This window comes from Tubulanus polymorphus, chromosome 3, assembly GCF_964204645.1.
Source record: "Tubulanus polymorphus chromosome 3, tnTubPoly1.2, whole genome shotgun sequence".
NCBI lineage: Eukaryota > Metazoa > Nemertea > Palaeonemertea > Tubulaniformes > Tubulanidae > Tubulanus > Tubulanus polymorphus.
Window position 1 is genome coordinate 11,012,553 of NC_134027.1, and position 24,956 is coordinate 11,037,508.

The following is a 24,956-nucleotide window of genomic DNA, read 5'->3' on the forward strand; positions in this document are numbered from 1 at the left end:
GACCGGCTAAGCTGACGAAACGTGGCTGCAACATTTTCATTTAAAATCAGGGCTTCTTGCGTTACGTGCATTGACAAGGCATAGTTTTCGACTGCTCCGTTTATTCGTTTTCGAAAGTTCAATACAAAGTAGGTGAATTTAATCAGGTTCATGGTGATATTTGCAAACAATGGCTTGTTTAATGTTTACTTCCGGGTTTTTTAGTCTGTGTAATTACCGTTGTTATAACTTGAGAAAGATGCTGTGGTACTTCATTCCAGTATTTCATTGGATGAAATTTCTTTTTCGTCTTTTCTGGGCCAAGTTAGGCTACATTATGTATTGAGTTCGAAGTTTTGATAAGATAATTTATGATTTGGCAATGTCTAGCAAGAAAAAGAAAAAGAGCTAAGGGGGCACTAAATTAACACTACTGGGTGACTGCGCTGTCACAGAAGAGGCACTCACAGGGGCTTGTAAACTGGCTTGGATTTTACTTCCGGGTTGTTGATAATCTCGCGAGAATGGCGCTAAATTTAAACTGCAAATAAATTCAAAATATCACAGAAATACCTCTTGTTGATGTTGTTTTCTTATCCACTATAGAGTTCTGATAAACAATTGGCTGTTAAGGATCAGTATCAGCAGGCGCGACGCCTTACTATATTAAAATAACTAGGGATGAAACGGCTTCGCTTTTGCCTGTGACCGTATTGATGCGGCAGAAACCACTGCGCATGCGCGGCAACTTTCCAAGTGCTAGTGAGCTGTCAATCAAACTACACATTATAAATTTTCTACATCAATTAAAAAATTGATACTTCCCTTAGAAGTGTGATTGCCTTGGCTTGACAGAGGATTTTGAGAAAAATCAATTGAACTTGAACTGATCGTAACCTTTCGGAAAGTTGCCGCGCATGTCAGGAACCGTGTCATTCCCGTCTGCCAGAATGCAAAAATCTGACTGTAGATAGGAAGAATCAGCTACGAATATATTTTAATGGTTCTGGTGACAGAACCTAGAAGTATTCGTAGTCGGTAGCAATGTTTTAAAAGCGCTAAATGTGTTAAAAAGCCTTCCTTAGCATTGCAAGAACGATGTTGAAATCGAGTAACTGATCACAGAAGTCAGTACCATTCGTCTGTTTAGTGTATATGATTGGTTGTCTAATTATCTTGATGAATCAATTTTCAGTTTGTTGGAACATTGTTATCAGCGGTGATGGATGAGCAGGCATTACAGGGCTTGGCTGCCCATAATAATCCTCAAGCTCAGCAACAGGTAAGTCAAGGACAAGTAAACGTTCTTTCGATTCTTTTTTACAACTTCAACGGCAGTTCGTAGTTTGGGAATAAGTCCCCTTAAGGGGTTAGGTTAGACAGAGAAATTCGCTTACTACAGCATCGCTTACGAATAACCCCCCTTAAGGTCTTGCGCGGATGCCAAAGAAGTCAAACTAAAAGCAATCTGTGGCTGTAGAATAAGGCAGAAACCTGATATGCGAGTCAAGCATTGTATGAGTCAATGTTTACAAGGATGTGTACTATATTTAAAAGCATTTTTAGCTAGTGTTTATGCCGATGTCAGGCGCGTTGGTAGCAATTTATTGATTTGTTTTCGGGCGGTTCTAATATTGCCTTCACTGCAGCAGTAGCTACGGTTGCATTGGATGTGACTGCTGAGTGCTCGAAGTGTGTCAGGATAGATACACTGCTGGTGTCATGGTATCTGTTGCAAAATGCGCCATTCTTAGACCATTTCGGCTGGATTGTGCAGGGAGATGTTGGCTGCTCCTTAAGAAAATCTTTTAAGTTGAATGATTAGATATTTCTAAGGATCTTGAACCCCTTCTAGATTAAGTCTTCCCCAGAAATTACTGGTACATGTTAGTACTCTAAAAGGCTTTGAAACTCCTTCAATTATGAAAAAATGGCTCCTGGCCCAATGAGCCGAATGAATTTATACAGTGGAACCTCGTAACAGCGAACTTCAGGGGACAAGATAGTTTGTTATATCCAGTATGAATTGAATTTTCTTACTTGGGACGAAATTCTATATTTGTTATATCCGATGAATTGTTATATCCGAGTTTGTTATAACGAGGTTCCACTGTAGTATACTTCATAGTACCATCGAAAATGCTTCAAATTTTGAAATTTTCTTTTTTAATTCAATGCGTTAACCGAATGATAACCAAAAATCTATTGTAGGCATTGCAGTACTTTGAACAGCTGAAGGAGTCAGAGAAAGGATGGCAATTATGCGCAAATGTGCTTACATCTGGCATGTATATGGAGTAAGTACCATCTCTTTTGAGCATCAAATTGATTGTCCAATTGTCATGGAAATTACTAAAATTATAGCTCCTTGTGTTACAGAGTTTATAACAGGAACCTTGAAATCAGGAAATAGCATTGAATTGTAAACATCTTTTTGAAGGCCTTGAATAGCATTGAATTTTCTTGAAGGGCCTAAAAGAGAGGGTGTAGAAAAATGAAGTACCGGTAGTCAACAACAAGGACGGGTGGCTACTTTCAGTAATAAACAGTTAATAACTGAGGCATTTCTTCGAGCAATGGGCCTAACACACAGAAGTAGTGACTGTAGGAAGTATTTCCAGGCAAATTCATTACGAAACCAATATCGATTCCTAGATTCCTCCAGAAAATGCTCTATTTGGCGCAAGAATTGAAATGGTCTTGAAAATCATCCCAACTAGTTGAGAATGGATTGGGATATGGGGTGGTGTTGAGCTCAATGACTGTCCGGTTTGGACAAATTCTACCAGTTGCAGGAAATGTTTTTTATGTGAGACTGGAGCCAGAACTGTGTAACTGGGTCCAGAAATGAGGAACTGGGTTCAGAACTTTGGAACTGGGTCCATGTTTTAGGACAGAAAAGTATTTTTCTAAGTTTTCAGTCGGCACTGAAAAACAGGCCAAGCTTAAAGTAAAACCAGGAATTTTTTTCTGATTTTCCATCATGCCTTTGTACTTTTCACCGACAAAGATGACGTAGCTTGCGTTTTCGGTCGACAGCAAGGCAAAGGGATTTGGTCACCGGGTGTTAGATAGGTGAATAACTGAAAATAATAGTTTTTTCATATTACATTGGTACTTAGGCATATTTTACAGCCACAATCCATTGTAAAATTGTAGCTAGTGACATGTTCTATGACTGTGGTGAGTTTTAAGGTCACTGCTGTCTTAATATGTTCACCAGGGGGCGTTGAAAATTGAAATTTTCTGTTGAGCATTTCAAACCAGTTCCCTAACTGGGCATGGTGTCCCTGGACCCCCAGGTTTTTTAAGTAGAGAAATTTAAGTTCTTTTGCTTATTTATTCATTTTAGAAATGACCACGTACGATTCTTCTGTTTTCAAGTGATCGAGCACTTTATCAAAACCAGGTAATTAGCGATTCATCCTATAGAGATTGTTGCAAAAATGGTACATGTGAAATATGTTTTATCTGACAGTTGTCTGTTGCTGCACTTTATTTCTATCACATTTCTTATATTTTTGGCTGATGACAGGCCAGGGGTATTTCTTTCCATTTTGAAGCTGTTTTGAGGAGTGCTTAAGAATTGTGAAAGTAGTGTTTTAACTACGGAAGCCCCTAAGTGACATGCAAGATATTTTTTTCACAATTTCGAATTATTATCTCGAAATTCGACATAATGAGTAGAAGTTCGACTTAATAACTCGAACTTCAAGTCGTTAATTAATCGAAATTCAAATTATTTTTATGTCGAATTTCGAGATAATAAGTCTACATGAAAATAACACAAAATTTGTCATTATAAATTTGAAATTCGACATGAAAAGAACAACTCGAAATTCGACTTGATAAGTCGAATTTCCACTTAATAAGTCGAATTTCAATAAGACGATTCAATTGATTTTCTGTTTCTTTGTCATGGATGACTGCTAGGGTCCAGTCATTTTACAGTAGGCCTAAATCTTTCGAAATGAATATCGATACAGTTGATACCTCCGAAGCATTGAAATCTTATTCAAATACTAGTCCATCGGTTAGTTTTTGTACTCTACTGCATCATATGTAATTACATATGTACTTACAGGTATAACAGTTCTACGATGGCGGAGCGAGAACTACTGAAGTCGTTTCTGATGGGATGGATACAATTTCAGAACGCGAACGACAAGGATAAAAACTTCGTTAAAAATAAAGCGGCGCAGGTGTTCTCTTTGGTCTTCATAACTGACTATCCTCATCGATGGCTTACGTTTTTGACCGATCTTCTGCAAACGATGTCGCTCGGACAGGTGGCCGTCGATTTCTATTTACGCGTACTCGACACAATTGACAGCGAAGTAGTCGATAGAGATATCGTGCATACATCCATAGTAAGTCTTTCCCGAATTTCAGATTTGTGGTAGAATTGCCTGAGCAGGTTTCGATTCAACTTCTTCCGTTTAAAGAATAGCTTTTCCTTATTGAATGGGTAGAAACTAATTGAAACCTGTCTTGATGAAATATAGCGGCAACAGGTTTTCTGGCTAGCAGCATCATTGATGTCTTAAGGGAATTGTGCATAAAAATAAACAAAAAAGGTTTAATGTTGGGGATTCGAACCTGATATCACTTGTACAAATTCTTTTTCAATGTTGAACCCAATATGATGACTGGCACTGTCGGACATGAAAACTATTAGAAATATTGTCATCATTGGGGGCAATTGTCCAAGAATTGTTCATAACAAACTCCTCAGCTGAAGGCTTCACTGTATTTCATGTAATTTGATTTAAAATTAATCTTCATTTTAGGAATTGGAAAGGAATACATTAATCAAAGACACAATGAGGGATCAATGTGTACCGCAACTCGTAGATTCCTGGTACCAAATAATCGTAAGTTGAGTTTTTACCCAATTAGGCGGTTACTGTATCAGAAACCAAGTTTAGGTAGTGTTTTGAAAAAAAATTAAACAAATAGTTGATCAAGAGAAAAGACACCGATTTAGGAACAGTCTAATTTGGATATGATAGTTATGCAGACACTTCCTTGGATTTGAAATTTTCTCCTTAACAATCTCATTGAAAACTCCTTACCGGTATATCTGGGAATGACCAATCTTTCCAGACCGTGTCTTATTTCATTTTACAGATGAATTATCAGGACACGCATGCCGATATGGTGTGTTTGTGTTTGAACGTGATCGGCTCGTACGTGTCGTGGATCGACATCAATCTCGTCGCGAACGATCGTTTCGTCGCGGTGCTGTTGCAATTCCTGCAGAAGCCTCTACTACGCGAGAGCGCGTGCGATTGCATTTACGAGGTTATCAGCAAAGGAATGGACCCGAATGCGAAAACTAAACTCATCGAATCGTTCAGTACGGTTTTAGGACAGGCTGGCGTTATGGATGCTGAGGTGAATGAATCTTTATCGCTATAACTGCTTGCATATGTGTACTACAAGGTAGTTTTGTATTGGCAATATAAGTAACTTTATTGATACGACTTATTGAAAAGCTGAATACATATGTAGTTGAAGTATAGTATGATAGTTGATTGAATGGTTGAGCCAAAAGGTATTAGAGGTGGAAGCACGGCTTTCTTAACCAGAGTCGAATCGACCGACGGAGCTGCCAATGATTTTCAGTATTCGTAACTACATGTATTCTAAAACGAGAAATACTGATTTGATTTGCTTGATGCATACAGAAATATGAAAGATGTCACTGAAGGTTTTACTATTGATAACTAATTGATTTGAAGCCTTGCAATAGGATGTTACTGAAAATAGTTCGGTTTGTTAATGATAGCACTTTTCAGAGGTTGGCAGCCCTGCACTTAATCTGGATCAGTTTGGTCTGGATTTTGATCTAGTCAGGATTATTTACTATCCATCTATAAAAATAATTGTATGTACATTACAGATTTCTCGTAAATGGGATTAATTTCTTTGGTCTCAAACGATCTTACACTTCTTGGAATGTCGCATGACTGAATTGATGGGATGATTACCGAGGTCTGTCTTTATTTTTCTAGGATGCGGATGGTGACTTTTCAGCGAAATTATCCAAACTTGTCAATGGAATGGGAATGAATCTGATCGCCTGTTGGAACAAGTAAGTCACTGTGCTGCCACCTATTAGACATATTTTATAACATAGATCATTTATTCCATCTGCAACATGGTGACTTAGAAGATTGGTAGTGCTGAAAAAATCTCGAGAAAAAATGAATGAATTGCAATTTATATTCATCTATTGCATATATTTATTTCTAGTACTCGCAAATGGATGCATTTGTTTGTGGTTGAGTGTATTGCGTGTCCCATTTTAAACACCAGTTGTTTGGTCATACATAGAAAGTTACTTATAAATCGGAGTCAACTCCTCTGATTTGCACTCTATCCGTTATGCAGTTTGACCTAGTGACTGTTATACTTCGTACGGGTGCTACATTAACAGGGAGACTCGAGTCCGTTGTAGTTGCAATTATGCAAGGGATCTGAATTCTTCCAAACATATCTCTCTTTATTTCCTAGTGCAACAAGGAATAAACCTACCTTAAAATTTCTTGTACAAATGTTAAAAATTATGATTTTGTTTGATTTAGCTGATACCAATTCATTCATAACTTTTAATATTTCGTCTCATAATTGTCGTGACTATCGGATGATTCTTTTCACAGGATTTCCAAAACAGGAGATGTGGAGAATGCTGCACTGATAATGCAAGCGTTGGAAAACAAAGTACCGTTGATGTTAAAGTTTCTCGATAATGAAGATGACGACGTGTCCGGAGCTGTATCTTTGTTCGCCCATGATTATATCACCATGCTGAAATCGATAAATCCCATATCCGAAAAACAGAGACAAAATATTGAGGTTTGTTGCAGGTTATGCCGTTTATAATGCGCGATAAGTTGTTAGTAGAGATTGTCAATAGAAGTTTTCATAGATGCTACCGGTAACCGAAAGGATTAGGTTGAGTCCTCAAAAAATCCACTAGGCACCACTAGTAATCTTTTGTTTTGATCGGCGCCCTCTCCGATTTTGTAGATGAGTTGCCGGTCTCTATTCTTAATTACCTTTTTTCATGATTTCTTAACATCTTAAAACTTTATCAAATCTTGAAAGAAAAAATGCTATCATCGACGCTTGCGGAGAAAGTATTAATGAAAATATTACCGAGAATCTATCGTTTTATGCAATCCATATTTATCGTGCAAGTGTCTTTTGTAGAGGACTCTTTACGTGATTATTCGTAAGATGAAATACGACGAATGTTATAATTTTGACGTTGAGGTAGGTTTTCTAATTCCTTGCGATCGCTTAGCAAGTACTCAATGGAGACTTTAGAAGAATTGTTGTTTTTGTTTTTTCAGGGTGAAGAGGAGGCTATGTTTATGGAGTACAGGAAACAATTGAAAGTTGTTTTCAATAATCTAGCCCAGCTGGTAGGTTGAAGTATAATTCAGTTTCAAATTAATTTTGTAATTAATTATTTAAGTATGTTAGAAAGCTTATGAATTATTGTGAATGAGAAACACGATCTCTTCAAACAGATGGTGGTGTTACTAACAGATGGTTTAGCATTAGCTCAACTCAATTTTTAGTCTCCCAGGCACAACGGAGAAGTCATGACTAGTCCAGAAGTTGTCTTACATCACAAAAGCCCCTTCGCTGCGTAGATGTTTGAATTGTAATATAATTTCTAAATTCTGGCCACCATCAGAATTCAACAACATAGGGCATACAATGAGCCCATCGCCTGGAGCCACCAGTCATCCAAGGAGCTAAATCTACTGGTGCAAGTTTCGTCATCTTTCCGAAAAATTCAGAACTAAGTCATCTGGTGTGCGTACATGAGTTCGAACAATGGGAGGTGACTGGTGCTAAACAATACTTCCATATGCACATCAAATGCCAAAGCTTGTCATGCGTAGCAAAAAAGTTGAGTTGTTGGTTTGGCTATAGAAGCATATGGTCTGAGACTGGTCATAAATCAAAGATCAGACTGAAACTGCCCCTCCGAATCAAATATTATTCGAGTCACCATATAGATGGAAGAATGACTCTCCTACTTAGTATTTGCTATAGTTTAACGAAAAAGAAAATAATTGATTTGATTTTCATTGAAATGAAGAAGAAATTGAAGTTTAGAAGACCATCTAGTCGAATCATTGGTTGCAACAAATGATAATGAATTGCCACGACGTAGCGGAAATCTGTCAATTTTCAAAAGTAACGTACATTAATAATAATCTTAAAATTTCAGGATGCACAGCTAGTAATGGTTACTGTACATAACATCGTCAGTCAAACTCTTCCGAACTGGAAAACAGCCGATTTCCGGGATGTCGAAACAGCAATAACCGTCATGTACATGATTGGAGAAGCTATTCCGGTAAAATGATTTACTTTTGATAATTTAATATCATGTATTTAATTACGTATTGTTGTATTGAATTCTTTTATCCTGATACCATCAATTTCAAATGAGATCGATGTTTAGAATGTGGCTATCTTCAAACAAAATGTTAAAGAGAAAAATGAACTGCATTGCACCTTCACAGTCATTCAGCTGATGAAACAGTTTCTGGAAAACTGAATGCATGATTTGCTTCACTTTATCTAATATACACATATTCGATGTAACATAATGTATATTTTTGATCTTCCGGTATACCAGTGCTATCATATATATCATGAATGGCTTTTCAGCTTTATTTTGAATATTTGGCATAGTTAATCACATCCAGCTAATCAAATTACCCATTATCAATGTATGCTGGTATTTTTGTGTGAGGATTTGATTTGCTGCACTGAAAACTGATTTCGTAGATCGCACATTTTTGCCACATGTTAATTTATTTATCTAATCCATACCAGTTCTGTCATATATTGCGTGTGGCTTTTCAGCTTTATTTTGAATGTTTGGCTTAGTCAATGATCTAAGTTAGTATAAGCAAATCACATTAGCCTTTATCAATGGATGTTAATGGCTGGTGTTTTTGCGTGAGGATTTGGTTTGCTTCTTTTAAAACTGATTTATTAGATTTTAGCACATTTTTGTCAAACGATGATTGAATGGAAATTTTTGATGAGCACGTATGAAGCGACCTAAAGCCTTAAAGCTGTAAGCGCATGATATGGTATTGGCATTCACCAGATGGCGTCACAAAACACTAACATATAAGATTACATATAAGATTAGCTTTCTCACTCAGCGTATGGTATAGCGTACAGTATAGGATTTCACTTTAAATTGATTTTTACTATTACCCTACTCAACTTATCTCATAACAGTAAATGAGAAAAGTTGACTGGAATTTATATGAAATGTTTCGGGAATTGAAGCGCGGTAACCCAGTAACCACTAGCGACACCTGGTGGAATCCTCGTTGCCACAAAACCCTATTGCCAAAACATCCATAAAGGTGATTTAACGAACTGATTTGGCATCAGTTCCTTTGTCTGTCCGCTATGGAAGTTCTGTAACACCGTGAAGGCATAAATCAAATCATCCGAACTTCTTTTCACATCAGACGTAGTACATTTTTCATGCTTTTCACATAAATTTGCGCTTCATCGTAGTTCGAGATGATTGTTTGCTAGCTTTCATCTCGGTGTATAATCTATCGGCTTCGGGGATCAGTTCGTTTTTTTGGTGACCGATGTATTTTGTGACTAATAGACTTTCTCGAAACGTTTTCAGCTTGATGTCCTGAGTACATGTGTTTTACAGATACCGCAAGGTCAGTCACTGACGGCCAGCGATACGAAATTAGCAGTCATGAATCAACTGATGAGAGTGGTAAGCGATATGTTGTGAATGTACGAACAAGGACCAGCAGCCATATTCATAAAAAAGTTGTCTTACTCAGTTGGTTGCTAACTACGTAGCTAAACTATGGGTAGTAAGGAACCATGCTAGAAAGTAGACTTAGTAAGGTTTTATGGATACGGCTGCTGGTAGACCATCGGCTATACCCTACTGCATTACACCACTAGAATATCTTGCTCGCTTCTTCGAGTTCATCGAAGCCATTTTTGATTAGATCTGAATTAATTTTAGCCGGCCACATACAGATATAAACTCAAGTGGATCTTAAGGGTATAAATCTATATGTATATATAGGCTGATTTCTTAGTCATTCATTTAAATTTCGCGAAAAAACATGGTTAGATTCTGAGTTAACTCCTAACCTGTTTAATTGGTGCAGTTAAAGTGGCTTCCTGTTGATCTATTATTTTGGTTAAGTTGCACTTATGCTAAGAATTGATTTCTTTAATAAATGTAATTTTGAGGGTCATTGGTGGCCTGGAGTGTTTTTCAGAATTGAATAGGCTGCACAGACAGCAATAAGACAGCCCGTTGTCTTGACCCCAGTGGCCAAGCTTGTTTACTGATATTGCCACCTATCAGTGTTTATACAAACTAGTAAAGAGGCGAAAATAACAATAGCACGTATAAACTATAAGTTATCTCGTCCTAAACGGTGACATAAAAGTTGGCTTGGACGAACTCGGGCAAACCTTGCAGACCTGACTGATACTCACTTATCTCGGAAACACGACCATGTCCTCATTTAGAATTGTCTACTTGAATACGTTGAATCGAGTGCAGCCTGATTGAAATCTTTCTTGCAGTTGGTCACAAGTGGAGTAAGCAGTCACCCACACACTAAAGTTCTCATACAGTTTTACGAGACTGTCGTGCGTTACGATAAGTTCTTCACACAAGAGCCGGAACACATCGCTCCAGTGCTGGTGAGTCGGAAGAAAATATTTTCAAAATTTACGATTTATTTCGATGGCATATTTACGTAGACAATTATCCATTACATAGATGGCGTTCTTAGACGAGCGAGGATTGCGCAACTCTTCCGTTCAGGTCGCAAGTCGTGTCACGTATCTGTTTTCAAGATTTGTCAAATCTCTGAGGTAAGGGCACATTATAGTAGTAGAACTCGCTTAATTCTGATTTTTTAATCCGGATTTTCACTTAATTTGGATGAAATATTTGGTCCATTTAACCTGGAACTGTGTAAACTATTATCCTTCGGATTTTACTTACCGGTAATTCAAAGTAATCTGGGCAGTCAAAATCATGTAGTGTCCCTACTCAGCCTAGGTTTGATTGAACCTGGGCGACATGGTTTCCACAGTACAGGGAACTTGGGAAAAACTTGGGAATTGTGAAACAATATATTTCCGTCGAGTACTGTACCCTTTCCTATGGTTTTTGCCAATATTTTCTAAATTTGGATTGATCGCCAATGGTTTTTCTATACGACCCGGCCCTGCGGTATTGCATTTAGCCACCGGCGAAATCCGCCATCTTTTTTCTTGGCGTTCTCGCAGTAAAACGCGTTGGATTTTTTCGCCGTAAAAATCTGGGAATTAGGATATTAGGGAGTTTTCACTCTCATAACGGTGAGTCCGTTCGGTTTGGGGGTTATCCCTGGTTTCTTTTTTTCCGTAAGAATTTTATTTACAAATATAATCTGATTGAATTGAATTGTTTTGATTTGTAACAGGATAATTATGCCACCCCCTCCTAAGGGTCAGCATCGTGGCGGGAGGGATGCGGGCATTTGTTTGGCGCCTGGGACAACCACGATTCATGTGCGTCGTGCAGGCGCAAATCCGGTCAAATATGTGCAAGGAGCAATCCTTGCAAGATTTGCGTCGTGTGGTCCGAGGACCTTTGGCTTCGGGCCGATAAGGCTCTTAAACTAAGAGATCGTCGTCGAGTTAGCAGGGATTCGTCGGTTTCGGCCGACGTGCCAACCAACGTTTCTAATCCTGTTTCTTATCGTAAAGCGGAGCGGTCGCCGGTCGTTCAGGTACGATCGGCTTCCCAACTCCGTTCACCGGGGAGGAACGCTGGTTCACCGGCACCGGTCTCCGGTCATTCACCGGTCTCTGGTCGTTCACCGGTTCGGCCGGTTCGGCCGGTTCAGACTACATGTTCAGAACCGAGCGTGCGCCGCGGTAGTCGCGAACGGCCCGCACCGGTTCGGTCGGTACCGGTCCGGTCCGGGCACCGGTCCGGTCCAGACGTCCGGTTCAAAACATCCGGTACGTTCATCGTCTGATTCTGATCGTCGCTCCGGGGATAGAGCTCGCTCTCCCACTAGATTTAGACGCCGTGAGCGTAATAAACGAGCAAGATCTTCTTCTCGCAGATCAAGGTTTGATCGCGAGAGGGACTACCATCGTTATTGTCGGAAGTTTCGCCGTCGGTCTTCTCGTCGTTCGTCGACGTCGGTTAGCGATGAAAGCGATTCTTCTAGTAGGTCTAGATCCCGTTCGAGGGACCGTCACCAAAGTCGGCATGATCGTCGGGATTCTGGAAAATACCTGACTCAGAAGGATTTCCATGTATTTGAGGAGAAAATTTTAAACTTGTTATCTTCGTCGCAACAAGTCGCTGCAACCTCTACAACAGGTAAGCCTATTCCTGATTGTCCGGTTAGAAGTTCGCCAGCCCAAAGTTTTTCGGAATTCTGACTCTGAATTCCTGGATGCTGCGGTAGGGTCTGATTTCAATGAGGATCCGGTCCCAGAAGCGGCAATTCCTTCTGGGGTCGTTCCTGTCGCGAGCAATTGTGGGTTGCCCCAGACGATGGGGGCTTCCCTGGCTCGCAATGTATCTCCGTCCCGTTCAGTTTTATCCGAACCAGCGGGGGACATGCCATTTAGAGCGATGATAAGTGAGTTCTTTGTCAAGCACGGGGCAACTCGCGCTAAGCCCACAGCAGCTCCTCTGGTCGGTGAGTCAATGGAAGCTTATCGCCCTCCGGACTCCGATCTTAACGTTTTACGGGAATCGTCAGCGGTTTCGAGAGAATGGGCTCGATTGGATACGCAATTATGGGGTGAATGTCGGCCTGGAACATTTTCATTTCCCCCTCCAGAACGGGGTATGAAATCTGGGAAACATTTTAGTTCAACCGATCCACCTATAGGCGCATTTCGCTCGGCGTATTACGCAACTCCAGGTGCTGTGGATCACAGTCATAACTGCCTGGATGCTGATTATACTTTGATCAGCCCGCATACTGTTACAGCACAGTCGGGTATTCGTTTGCCTAAGTCCGGTTTGGTGGCCATGACGTCAATCCTGGACAATCTTACCAGGGTTGGTTCGTTTCAAGATATGGCACTTAAGGTGTTGACGGGTGAGCTTCGCGAGATCACGCCGCCGTTCATGCGGGCTCCGACCCAGAGTCAGTTGCCCTAAAACTGGAGCGAATGGACCGGATTATCCAATCTTTGGCTCGGTCTGTTTTCGCATGTAATTCCGTTGTCGGTTCGGGGTCAGGCTAATCTGGTGTTAGCCTCCCGTCAGTCAGTGATGGACTCCAGTTCCAAAACTGGTCTACCGGATATGGTGTCCAATGCTTTGCTGAGAGCCCCATTGGGGACGTCTTCACGTCTCTTCTCCGGTTGGTGCGCTCCGGTTTCCGCAGAGCTGAGGAAGATTCGGGAGGTTCAGGCCAAGTCCAACCCCCGAACTCCGTGGAAAAAGGGTTCTGGTCCGACGCCGGCGGCGCAAGGTTCGGCACGGACGCAAACAGGACCATCTCAAACTTCAGCGCTTTCTCAGGCGGCTTCGGATGCCGGTTGGAGAACTAGCGCGCAACTTCAACAATCGTGTCAAGCCTCGTCCGGTCGTAACAGTTCCTGTTCGTATCGAGGCAAGGGGAAGGCTCCAAAAAGGGGCTCTTCCTTTCGGAAAAACTCGAAATGAATTCTTGGGACTAGTGGGAGGTTGTCTACAGCAGGCAGCAACCCACTGGTCCGACCTCTTTGGAGACGGTTGGCCCTCCCGGGTCGTCTCTCGTGGCTACCGTCTCCGTTTCCTAAGGCGACCGCGCCTGATGAGGTCACCTCCCGACATGCGGCCAAAACCAGGTCAGGAGGCCTTAATCTCTCCGGCTCTCAAGGAATTGGCCGAGAAGGGAGCGATAGAACCAGTTTGCAACGAAACTTCTCCCGGCTGGTTTTCTTGAATATTCATGGTACCAAAGGCCACAGGGGGTCAACGGACAGTGATAGATCTGTCATCCCTCAATCGGCACCTAGACATTCCAAGGTTCCGGATGACCAAGCCCAAGGACGTGATTCAAGGGCTCCGTCCGGGTCAATGGGCGGCTTCATTGGACCTGAAAGATGCTTACTTTCAGGTTCCAGTTCACCCAAAATCTCGGCGATTTCTCAGGAGAAAGTGGAAAGGCCGCCAGTTCCAATTCAGGTCTCTTCCATTCGGCCTCAGTACGGCCCCGTGGGTTTTCACCAAGTTGGTCAAGTCAGTTCAGTAGGTACTTCAGTCAAGGGGTGTTCGACTGTTCGTTTACCTCGATGACTGGTTAATAGTCGCGATTTTGGCTCAGGAATGTCGGGAGGCAATGACCTCAGTCTTGGACTTAGTCCATCAGCTAGGGTTCCGCGTAAACAGGGAAAGGCAAAGTCTTTCCGTCTATGGTTCGAGTAGCCAAACTTCAAGAAGCTGTAGCGGGAGTGTCCACAACCCCGAGTTGTTACTGGTCACGGCTTCTAGGCTCCATCAGCTCCATGGGTCTGGTGGTGCCCTTAGGCCGCCTCAGAAGCAGGCGCTTGCAACAATATTGGAAGGTCTTCTGGTCTCAGTCGAAGGGCAACTGGGAGGCCTTGATTCCCGTACCTCCAACCGATCTAAGTCCGGATCTTCAGTGGTGGGCGGCAACTACGAATCTTCGGCTCGGGGTGTCACTAGCCCCGTTAGAGGCTCCAGTTCGTGTATTCACGGATGCCAGTCACCAAGGATGGGGGGCACATCTGGAGAACCGAGTCAAAGCCGGGAGATGGTCTCGCTACGAGGCCACCAACCACATAAATTTCCTAGAAATGCTGGCCGTGTGGAAGGTCCTGAAGTTCTTTCACAGGAGAGTGGAGGGCCACCACGTTTGGTTAGCCACAGACAATTCAACAGTGAGGGCTTACCTTCAGAACCAAGGGGGCACTCACTCAGAAACCCTCACAGGTCTGTCGGCCAAAATTCTGTGGCCGCCCTTTGTCTGGTGCCAGACAAAGGGCGTGTTCCTGACTGTGGCACATTTAGCAGGGAAAAGGAACGTGATGGCCGATGCTCTGTCTCGTCGAGGTCAGGCTATTGCGACAGAATGGGTTCTCCACCAAGAAGTAGCCGATCGGGTTCGGGGCATTTTTGGCAATCCGCTGCTGGATCTGTTTGCCACCCGGTTCAATCGGAGGTGTCCTCTGTTTGTGTCCCCGTTTCCAGACGCGGAAGCGTGGGGGGTCAATGCCTTCTCTCTGGACTGGTCGGGGATGCATGCATATGCGTTCCCGCCCACACCAGTCCTGCCGCGCTTACTGGATCAAATAGAGAGATCAGTCAATTGCAACATAGTTCTGGCAGCACCATGTTGGCCGGCTCAGAAATGGTTCCTACCACTTCTCAACCTACTGTGCGACAACCTCAGGATTCTTCCGAATTTCCCATCGCTTCTGTCTCAGGGGAACTTTCGGCATCATCCAAACAGCCAGTGGTTAAATCTGCTCGCCTGGCCATTGTCCAGCGATCCTTGTCAGCTTCAGGCTTTTCAGAACAGGCTGCCTCCTTTATCGCAGGATCTAAGCGGCCATCAACAAGTACCATTTACGATGCCAAATGGAGTCAGTTTGCGGATTGGTGTGCTGCAGGGGAAATTGATCCATGCTCACCCTCTGTAGCTCAATTGGCAGATTTTTTACTGCACTTATTTGTAGTAAAAGGTTTGCAGGTCATAACTATTAAAGGTTACCGCTCCGCGATTTCTCATACATTGCGTGCTTCTTGATGGCCAAATGTAGCAGGGGATCATCGGATATCCCAGCTGGTTGCAGGGTTTTCTATTTCCAGGCATCGGGTAACAAGGACAGTTCCACTATGGGATCTGTCTGTAATTTTGAGGAAGTTAATGGAGGCTCCATTTGAACCTCTTTCGGCAGCGTCATTTGCAAATTTGTCAAAAAAGACTGTATTTTTGCTGTTCTTGGCTTGCTCGGCCCGTCGCTCTGAAATTCATGCGCTTTCAGTCCGACAAGGTCATATTGTCTTTGGGCCAGCGAATGAATTTGTTTCGCTGCGGCCTGCTTTGGAATTTTTGGCAAAGAACCAACGACCCTGCTCGGTTGGGCGTCAATGGCGAATTGAAGCCCTAAAACATCGAGTGGAACCGGGCATCCCGGACAGGACTTTATGTCCTGTGCGGGCGTTGTGTTTCTATTTAGATCGCTCTGCTTCACGGAGGGGTTCACGGGAGCGGTTATTTATTCCGCTGCTGGATCACCTAAAGGGTGATATTTCGCGGGACACAGTGGCCCGATGGGTCTCTTCACTGATCAAAGACATTTTATTGAAGGAGAATCTTTCCTCAGAGGGAGTGGTTTCTCATCAAGTGAGGTCTATGGCTACTTCCTGCGCAGCCTTTTCGGGTGCTCCGTTGGAGGAAGTCTGTCGGGCCGCCTTTTGGAATTCACCGTCGACATTCACGTCATTTTATTTACGGGATGTTTCAGGCCAGTTAGGCTCATTAGCTTCACTTGGTCCTGTTGTCATGGCTCAAGGTGTCCGTTCTTTCCGATCGGACCCTTTAGTGTAGAATATTTATGTTGCATTATCAGGATCACAGGGGGTGTATCCTTGTACATAGTTTGGGCTCATATCTGCAAGTATTAATTTCGCAAAATTCTGGGGGGGCCCCTGAGCTGGACGGACTCACTGTGGCCAACCGGTCTTCCCTGTGCTACAGTGCTCCATTCCGTGCTTGGGTAAGTGCTCTCTTTTTCCCTCTTACCTTGCGTTTGAGCGGTGGTTTTTCTATCTACCTTTCCCACCATCCTTGTGCTAGGCTAGTCTAGCAAAAACCATAGGAAAGGGTACAGTACTCGACGGAAATATTACAATTTTTGGAACTAAAATTTGTATTTCCGAGTAGTACTTACCCTTTCCTATGGTGGGAATCCCGCCCACCTGCCCCGCATAGCTGGTTTTTTTTTGGTCTGCTATGACGTAAAAAGATGGCGGATTTCGCCGGTGGCTAAATGCAATACAGCAGGGCCGGGTCGTATAGAAAAACCATTGGCGATCAATCCAAATTTAGAAAATATTGGCAAAAACCATAGGAAAGGGTAAGTACTACTCGGAAATACAAATTTTAGTTCCAAAAATTGTAATTTTTCAGTTTGGAAATATTTGGGAATTTGAAAAATTTTCCTCAAATCAAGGAAATACTTGGGAATTTCGTTTACATTTCACGTATTGCATTGGCCAAGGGCAACTTTCTTCAGCAATTATCCTTCAGAATCACCACTGAAATGTTGACTAATATTATGATGGTATCTGTTCATTTCCATTTGGGAAAATTGAAAAAAATCACCCATGAAATACTTGGGAAAAACTTGGAAATTTCTAATTAATGTAACTGTGTGAACCATGTGCACGAGTGACCTTGATTTGGATGGGGATGTTTTCCAAAATGTATTTACCCGTCGTTTTCATTTACAGAACGAATTTGAATGCGTACACAGAGGAGATACTTACTCGAATGCAGGATCTGCTCGTATTGAATACGCCGGATAACGGCTGCTATCACCGATTATCTTCCAGCGATCAACAGTTTCTATACGAGGCTGCTGGTATACTGATCGTATCCGCACAATTCCCGCCAGAGGTACAGTGTAGACTTGTGCTACGTACGAATTTAAAAACTTAAGTGTTAAAACATGTTTTATCGAGAATTGAAAGTGAGGATCTTGTCTCCGTGGCTTGGTGGATTTAGGTGTTTGGCTCACAACCGAGAGGGAGTGTGGGTGCGAATCCCGGTGAAAGCATGCCATTCAGGCAGGACATATTATAATAGTAATATGTCTTTATTTCGTGCTAAAAGTACGGACTGCAATATATATAATGATTGATACAATTTGTTTTTACAGAAAAAATCACAAATGATGAAGAATCTGTTGGCGCCGATCGTTACAAAGTTCGACGTGTTGCTTCAAAAAATGATTTTATCGAATGATGAAACTATGCAGAAACTGTATGCGGAATGTATAAGTGCGGCTATGGCGTTAGCGAGGTAAAAGTGAAGATATTTATAGACATTAGTTCAGTAGTACAATAACCACACTCAAACATGGTGAACAGATAATGAGATAAAAACCCACTATGTACAAATTAAAAGAATTCTGAAATCGAGAATTTATTTATTGAAACAATCTAGAATGTAAGAACACGACGTTTTGATCTCACCCTAGAGATCATCATCAGGTTTCAATAGATAAATTCTCGATTTTAGAATTCTTTTAATTTGTACGTAGTGGGTTTTTATCTTATTATTAGTTCAGTATTTTCAATGACTTGACTTGGTCGGTTCATATGCGTGAAAAATATTCTTCAGACTGAGTTCATAGATGATAAGGTTTGGTAGTGTAAAATACTACGGTAACAAAAATACTGATGACTCTTATCTTAAAACACTGACGTGACCCGAGTCAACTATACTAGTGAACCTGACCTGGCCAAGCCTTGCTTGACACAAGTGGTATCCTCAATTGCCATGGTAGCCATAAAGATTCCCCATTTAAGTCTGAAAGATTGAAATTGACAGGTTAATATATGCCATGACTTTCAGGGGCGGGCACATCCAGACAGGAGCACGTGCTCCCAATGCAATTTTCTCATACCCTTTTAAAAAAAAGCAATGAAATTATTTTCCACTTTTTGCACCACTATTCATTTCATCGTGCTCTTGTCAAAATGTGCCCCTGGATCCGCCGCTTACTTTTTGACTGTTTCCTAACATCTATCGCCCAGTGGAATGAAAGTTTTCAGTGTTTTATGTAAGTTTTCATTATATTTTATCTTTCAGTCGTACGAGTAAGGGTTTCTCGAGCCAACAGACGATAAAAACCTGCGGTTGCGCCGAGGCGTACACCGAAACGTTGAAAGTCTTCCTAGTTGCGTTCAACACGCCGATACATCGGCCGTTACTTCACTCCGGCGTTAGACAATTCCTGCATCGTATGGTCGTGTGTTTAGAATCGGAAATTCTGCCGTATATACCGACAGCCTTGGAAAACCTGCTGAAAAATCCCGAGCCAAAAGAGTTGCACGATTTTATTCCACTGATCAATCAACTCATCATGAAATTCAAAGTAAGTTTCCGTCATATTAGGTGCCAGTTGCTTATAAGTTGGTTAAAGTTTGCCATCAGATGAATTGCCATAGTACCATGCCATAGAAAACTTGAGGTTGTAAATATTTGAGACTATTTCCAGTCTTTATGCTTATCATTATGGTAAACCTGCAATATCAATTTTAACAACCTTTCTTGTTTTATTTCTTACATTTTTGGTGGAATCCTTCTATCGATCGTAAGAGTTTATTTCATAAAGTGAAATTAAACTCTGAAGACTGCTTGAAGGATTCCACCTGAAACGTAGGAAAAAAACAAGAACAGTTGTTTTAATTGATAGTGTTGGTTTTTCTTAATGGTAACCGTGGGGTAGTTGCACAGCCATGGTTTAGATTTAAGACCATCTTAGTCTTAAAGCCAATAAAACAAGTTTACGACCAATCTTAAGATATAAGACCACTTTTGAACCTAAGTCACGACTGTGCACCCGGCTCCAGGACTTTAGATAGAAGTGCAGTGGACTCATCAATGCGGTATTCATCGGCTCGAATCCTGGTCATAGCAAAAGTTTCTTTGGCATTCATAGGACTTTGCGTCATTATCTGCTCTGAATTTTGAATGCTCAACCCGCTGAGCACCACCCCTGACTATGGTGCTGCACCGCTTGTTTTCCTTGGCCACTACAAAAAAAAACTATCATTTCAGAAAACTATTATACCATTTCTTCAACAAGTATTCATGGCATTAGTCACGACGATATTTCAAGTGTTGAACAGCCCGACTGACGAACTTGATCAAATTGCCACGTCGGAGAAGAAAATGTTACAACGAAGTTATTTCCTATTCCTGTGTGTTCTAGTCAGTAATAATGTCACAGAGGTCCTTAGCAATCAAGGTATGTATGTCGCTTAATCTATTTTATACGATCAAAATTCTGGAAAAGGGATTTAGCATTATTGGTACCAGTATATGGGGTTCTGAACCTGTTGGCATCGCTAGACTCAGCCATGGCATGAAACTCTGCTACACTAGACCGGTTGCGCCAGTACATGCTAAAATAATACGGGATATCTCATATCAGTGAAGTTGCACATGTACCTGCGCACTCGGTCTAGTGTGGCAGGGTTTCGTACCATGACGAGTCTCGATGCTATCAGGTTCAAATCCCTGCCAGGGAAAGATGAGGTTTTTCAGGCCAAAATACCATGAGAGAAGTTTCTACTTATTTAGAGAGCTCTGATCAGACTATATATCTAGCTGTTTTAATTCACTTTATTCAATCTACTATTATCTTTGTCAAATAACTCACTAACTACTCCAAATGAGAAATACTAACACGTTCTGGTTTCAGTTGAGAATCCGGATTCCTGGTCAAACACACTATCCGTTAGATTTCGAATATTTTGTTGTTTGTGATTTTTCAGATCCACAAAATTTACAGCAAGTTCTCATGACTGTCATCCAAGGCGCTGTCGAACTGCCAGATCCTGTAGGCCAAAAGATGTGCTTCAGCATTTTGAAAAAACTTGTAGAAGTTTGGGGTAGGTACAGAGATAAACCTCATGGAGGGTGGCCACTGTCCTGGAATACCTAGGAAACTCAGGGAATCGGAAGAATCGAGAAAGAAAACAGGGAATTTCTTATTTGACCCAAAAAAAAATCTGGTAAACTCAGGGAATTCGGGTAAAGCTATTGAGCGCCTGATACTTTATCAATATGTGATTCAATCGAAATGAAAGAATCGTAATATTTCAGTCAAAGTAATTTCTCTGATTCACTCATTCATTAATGTTGAATGTCTGCGCTGGCAGATTTATACCTTTGCATAAACAACCTGATCGTGACATTATTATAAACGGCAATAATGCCTTATCTAAACAAGCTGATCATTCTTGATCATTCTTAATTCCAAAGACAGCAAAATTTAGCAGTGACTTCAGAACTAGGTTTTGTTTCTATGATTTGCAGGAAGTAACGAATGTCTTGCCGGATTTGGAGAATTCATCTACAAGAATATCATACCAGCTTGTTTCTTAGCTCCGATGAAGCCAACCTTTGACCTGAGTGATGGGCAGACAGTTCTTGTAAGTTTTGAATTCACCTCGTTACACATTTACTGTTGAAAATAACATTCAAGCTAATACCAAATAGGTCAGTGTTCTCCAAAACAGGTGACCACCCCTTTCATTGCATCAGCCATCCTTTATGAAATATCTGCTGCCCCTACCGGAGTGGGTGTCAATATTCTCTTAAGTGCTGAGAATTGCTTTTGATTTTCGGAATATATTGAGCTTATTTGAAAAATAGAAAATTACACCAAAATTAAGCTTTTTTTCTGTATTTTTGGGGGGATTGACAGACTTGCTACACTTAACAATGAATGCAGCCCCTTTAAGATTCCAGCATAATTTGAGAACCCTGTAGTTCAATGCTCAAACATACATGTATTCAAATTGATTTTCAGGTATTGAATGAGAGCGCAGCTTGTTTAAAAGAGATACATAATAAGCGTGTAAGTTACAAGTAGACACCAAGCTTAGACAAATTTGTTCCTTTAAACTCTGAATTAGATGGCCTAAGCTAGCTCTCACATTTGACTGTTTTAGGCTGACGAAATGGTTAACTTTCTGCAAAATGATTATTTCTGTGAGATGAATGTCACACCGGACCTTATTGAGGCAAGTTGAGATTAGAACTACAAGTAAACCCACTTAATCCTGATTTGGGTCTAATCCAGACAATTTATACAGTCCATTTGCTCATTGATATACAAGAAAATGACTAACAAATTATCCAAATTAAGCAGATTCTACTGTACCATTAAGATTGCCCTTTTTTCAAGATATTGAAGAGATATTATAATCATGTAAGCAGAAATTCAGTCCTTTAAAACTTACCGCGTGTAGTTGCGTAGTTTTCACGGAGGGGTTGCCCTTTTCTTTTGGGTTAGCCCTCAAGCCTTCCTGAAATCCTAGATCCACCCATGCCACCGTTGAAAAGCAGATATCTCGGAATGGTTGTTCATGCGAGAATTTCGTTGAATATTTTTAGGAATATTGTCAGGCATTGAAAACGGATTCGAAAACGTTCAAGAATTATGTTAAGGTGCGTTGTTTTTCTTCTACTAAATATGAGACATACGGGAACATGAATGATCTTATTTGATAATCCATTTTCTTCTGTTGTAGGCATTCTTCACTAAAGCCAAATCCTGACAGGAAACTAGCTAGCAATTATTGTTATATTTTCACAGTAAACATCTGGTTAGATTGAACGCGTGTGCATTTAAGCATAAAATGTGTCAAAAGTATACATGTTCCGATAATCATCAAGCTTCGTTTGGTGCAGAATACTGTTAGAAAATCGATCAATTCGATCTTAAGTAAATGTATGTTTGTTTTATGAAATTTATGATGGCTAAAATTTCAAGTAAAAATTTTACTTCAAAAGAATTTTAAGTAAGAACGTTTTCAATAATTTGAACTTAAACTATTACGGCTGCTTTAATTTGCTAGCTCTGCGCTTGCGTAAGCCATTGCATTAAGAATTTGCGATGTAGACTCAACCATAGGAGAAATCATTCTGTTGAGTTAAGAGTATTTTCTTTGTCAACTAGGGAAGCTCCTGAACCACCATGATTTTTGTAAACCATGTCTCAAATTGTTTTTTTTTTACCAAATATTTTTTTTAACAATTGCATTTTCATGTGCTGACATTCAAGTCTCTAAAAGTTAGAAATATTTTTGTTAAACTTTTGTACGCGAGCATGTTGTTGGTATCCATTTGCCTTACAAAGCTACCGGACACTGGAAAGTGGTGCTTCATTTCAGCGCTAATATGCGAATAAATCATAGTAGACTTAGTTTGAATAGGTTCTAACCAAATCAGATAACCCTTTACCTAGTATAGAATATCGCTAATGAAAAGCAAATTTTTTCATGGTCTTGAGAGCAAAGTTTATCGTTGTTGTATCGGGGAAATAGAGGCTATTTCGACAGAAATGTTTTTCAGAAAATATTTTCTGTTCAATTTCAAATATTGCCAGAATCAAGAAAGTTTTTGTGACATATCTTTCAATACTAGTAAAGCTATCATCAAATCATTATCAACGACAATTACTAGATTTCCTCGTTCTTGATGAAATTTACGGTAGATTTAACGTCAAAACGTGATGCCTGATCTGAATATGTGATGTATGTGAGTTGTTATGTTATGCCTGCCTACGCTTCAGATGAATTTGTGGTATCAAATAAAACGGAAGAAACCATGCAGTAAGGGAGCATTCAAAAAGTATCTATTAAAAAATGTCCTAATTTTATTGTTCAAGTATGCAGTACATATTTTATGTACAGCGTGGTTTCCTCTTTTATTGCTGACTAATTAATACTCGAAAGTGCTGGAGATAATTTTGAAATTTAAAAGAATTGTGTTGAATTACCAGCTTACCGCTTAAGTGCATCTATACCGCGATGCGGCGTATCTTAGTTACCCGTACTGCTCTTTCACTAAGTTTGACAGGTGCTGCCATCTTTTCATTTGAGATGATAATTACTGATAACATCAATATACCGTGGTACGGTGTACTAGCAGTCCATCACTGATTTGTACACCGCACTGTGGTGTAGATGCACTGAAAGGGTTCACAGACATGCTTCATAGCAGGAATCAATGCAATGATGAGCTTTGGCCATTCCCACCCGAATACTGATTGGGGTGCTTTATAAACATAACTCAAAGATCCGTGAGTTTAACTTTTGAATACAGTGCAGTATTCTACCACCGCTTAAGGACACATCATTAAATTTTTCTGCTGCCCGCACCCTTTTGTATAGTATTCACACTATAAGTCAAAACCCTTCCTCTAAATAGGGTACATACCATTCTTTTTGAATGCTCCATGAATTTACTTAATTAACTGCTAAGTAAACATCTGTGATATAGTTAGTGTTCATGTTAGAATTATGTTTGACAAATGGAAAAGTTTTGCTTTAACAGAATTTGCTTATGACCAGACAACTACCAGTAGTTAACGTTGCAGGCATTTTACTCTGAATATGGCCAATGACAGACATGGTCTGGTCGGGCAGATGTACAACTGCCCCGATTGTCTAGATTATCTGTGATGGAATTCAATATGTAATTTATGTATATTATATGTATATTTTGTATATATCTGTAAGAAAGATTTCCTGCATTATGAAAACTTTGGTAATAAAATAAAGTAAACATTCATCTGTAGTTTATTTTAAATTTTCTGGTTGACTGTCTTTAAGTCCAGCCGAGTAGGCTGCCCTTGTCTTGGTGCCGGTTTTATAGACTGGTATAGGCTGGTATTACCCTTAACCTGAGGTTGAAAATTAATTGAGTTAGCCCCCAGGTTGATATGAGTCTATAAAACCCGGCCCAGATGATCTCTTTATGAAGTGTCTGTCACACCTTTAGGATGGTTTACAAGATGAGTCGAGGTTCAGCGATCAAAAATTGGAATATGTGGTGTAAAATGTGTGAAGTGGATTTCTGATCTATGATACACGCAAAGCATACAAAGCAAAATGCGAAAAAAAACAGTAAAAGTGGATTGATTAAGCGTCTCCTTATACGTTACAGATGTAGCAAAGGCCATAACGTTTTGGGCAAGTCGAATACAAGCTATTTCCTGAAATGTAGCTTCTGAGTTGAATTGTCAAACTCCTCTTATATATAGTCTTTCTGTGATTATGGAATTTATTCTCCATCTGAATTAGTCAGTCACTTGTTTATGAAAACTATCAATCACATCGTTGCATCAGCCGGTTCGGACAATCTGTATGG

General features: G+C 40.7%; 1 protein-coding gene across 1 annotated transcript; it reads left to right on the plus strand.

Annotated features, from left to right (window-relative positions):
* Positions 1-24,332, plus strand: LOC141902461 (exportin-T-like). Its single transcript, XM_074790194.1, has 25 exons — positions 1-128; positions 1,175-1,261; positions 2,191-2,276; positions 3,332-3,388; positions 4,064-4,349; positions 4,770-4,853; positions 5,110-5,376; positions 5,997-6,076; positions 6,645-6,840; positions 7,198-7,260; positions 7,341-7,412; positions 8,234-8,362; positions 9,674-9,772; positions 10,609-10,728; positions 10,808-10,902; positions 17,516-17,681; positions 17,944-18,086; positions 18,879-19,164; positions 19,851-20,040; positions 20,570-20,686; positions 21,114-21,229; positions 21,610-21,657; positions 21,752-21,823; positions 22,197-22,250; positions 22,334-24,332. Exons 2-25 carry the CDS (start codon positions 1,202-1,204, stop codon positions 22,358-22,360), a joined length of 2,913 nt encoding a protein of 970 aa, XP_074646295.1. The 5' UTR covers positions 1-128; positions 1,175-1,201; the 3' UTR covers positions 22,361-24,332.
* The last annotated feature ends 624 nt before the right edge of the window (positions 24,333-24,956 follow it).

What these genes read in the sequence shown, in the direction of transcription:
- LOC141902461 (XM_074790194.1), top strand. Translation starts at nt 1,202, where the DNA reads ATGGATGAGCAGGCATTACAGGGCTTGGCTGCCCATAATAATCCTCAA. An exon ending in AGATTTGTCAAATCTCTGAG is followed by an intron (nt 10,903 to 17,515) that starts GTAAGGGCACAT and finishes TTTCATTTACAG; the next exon opens with AACGAATTTGAATGCGTACA. An exon ending in TCACACCGGACCTTATTGAG is followed by an intron (nt 21,824 to 22,196) that starts GCAAGTTGAGAT and finishes GAATATTTTTAG; the next exon opens with GAATATTGTCAGGCATTGAA.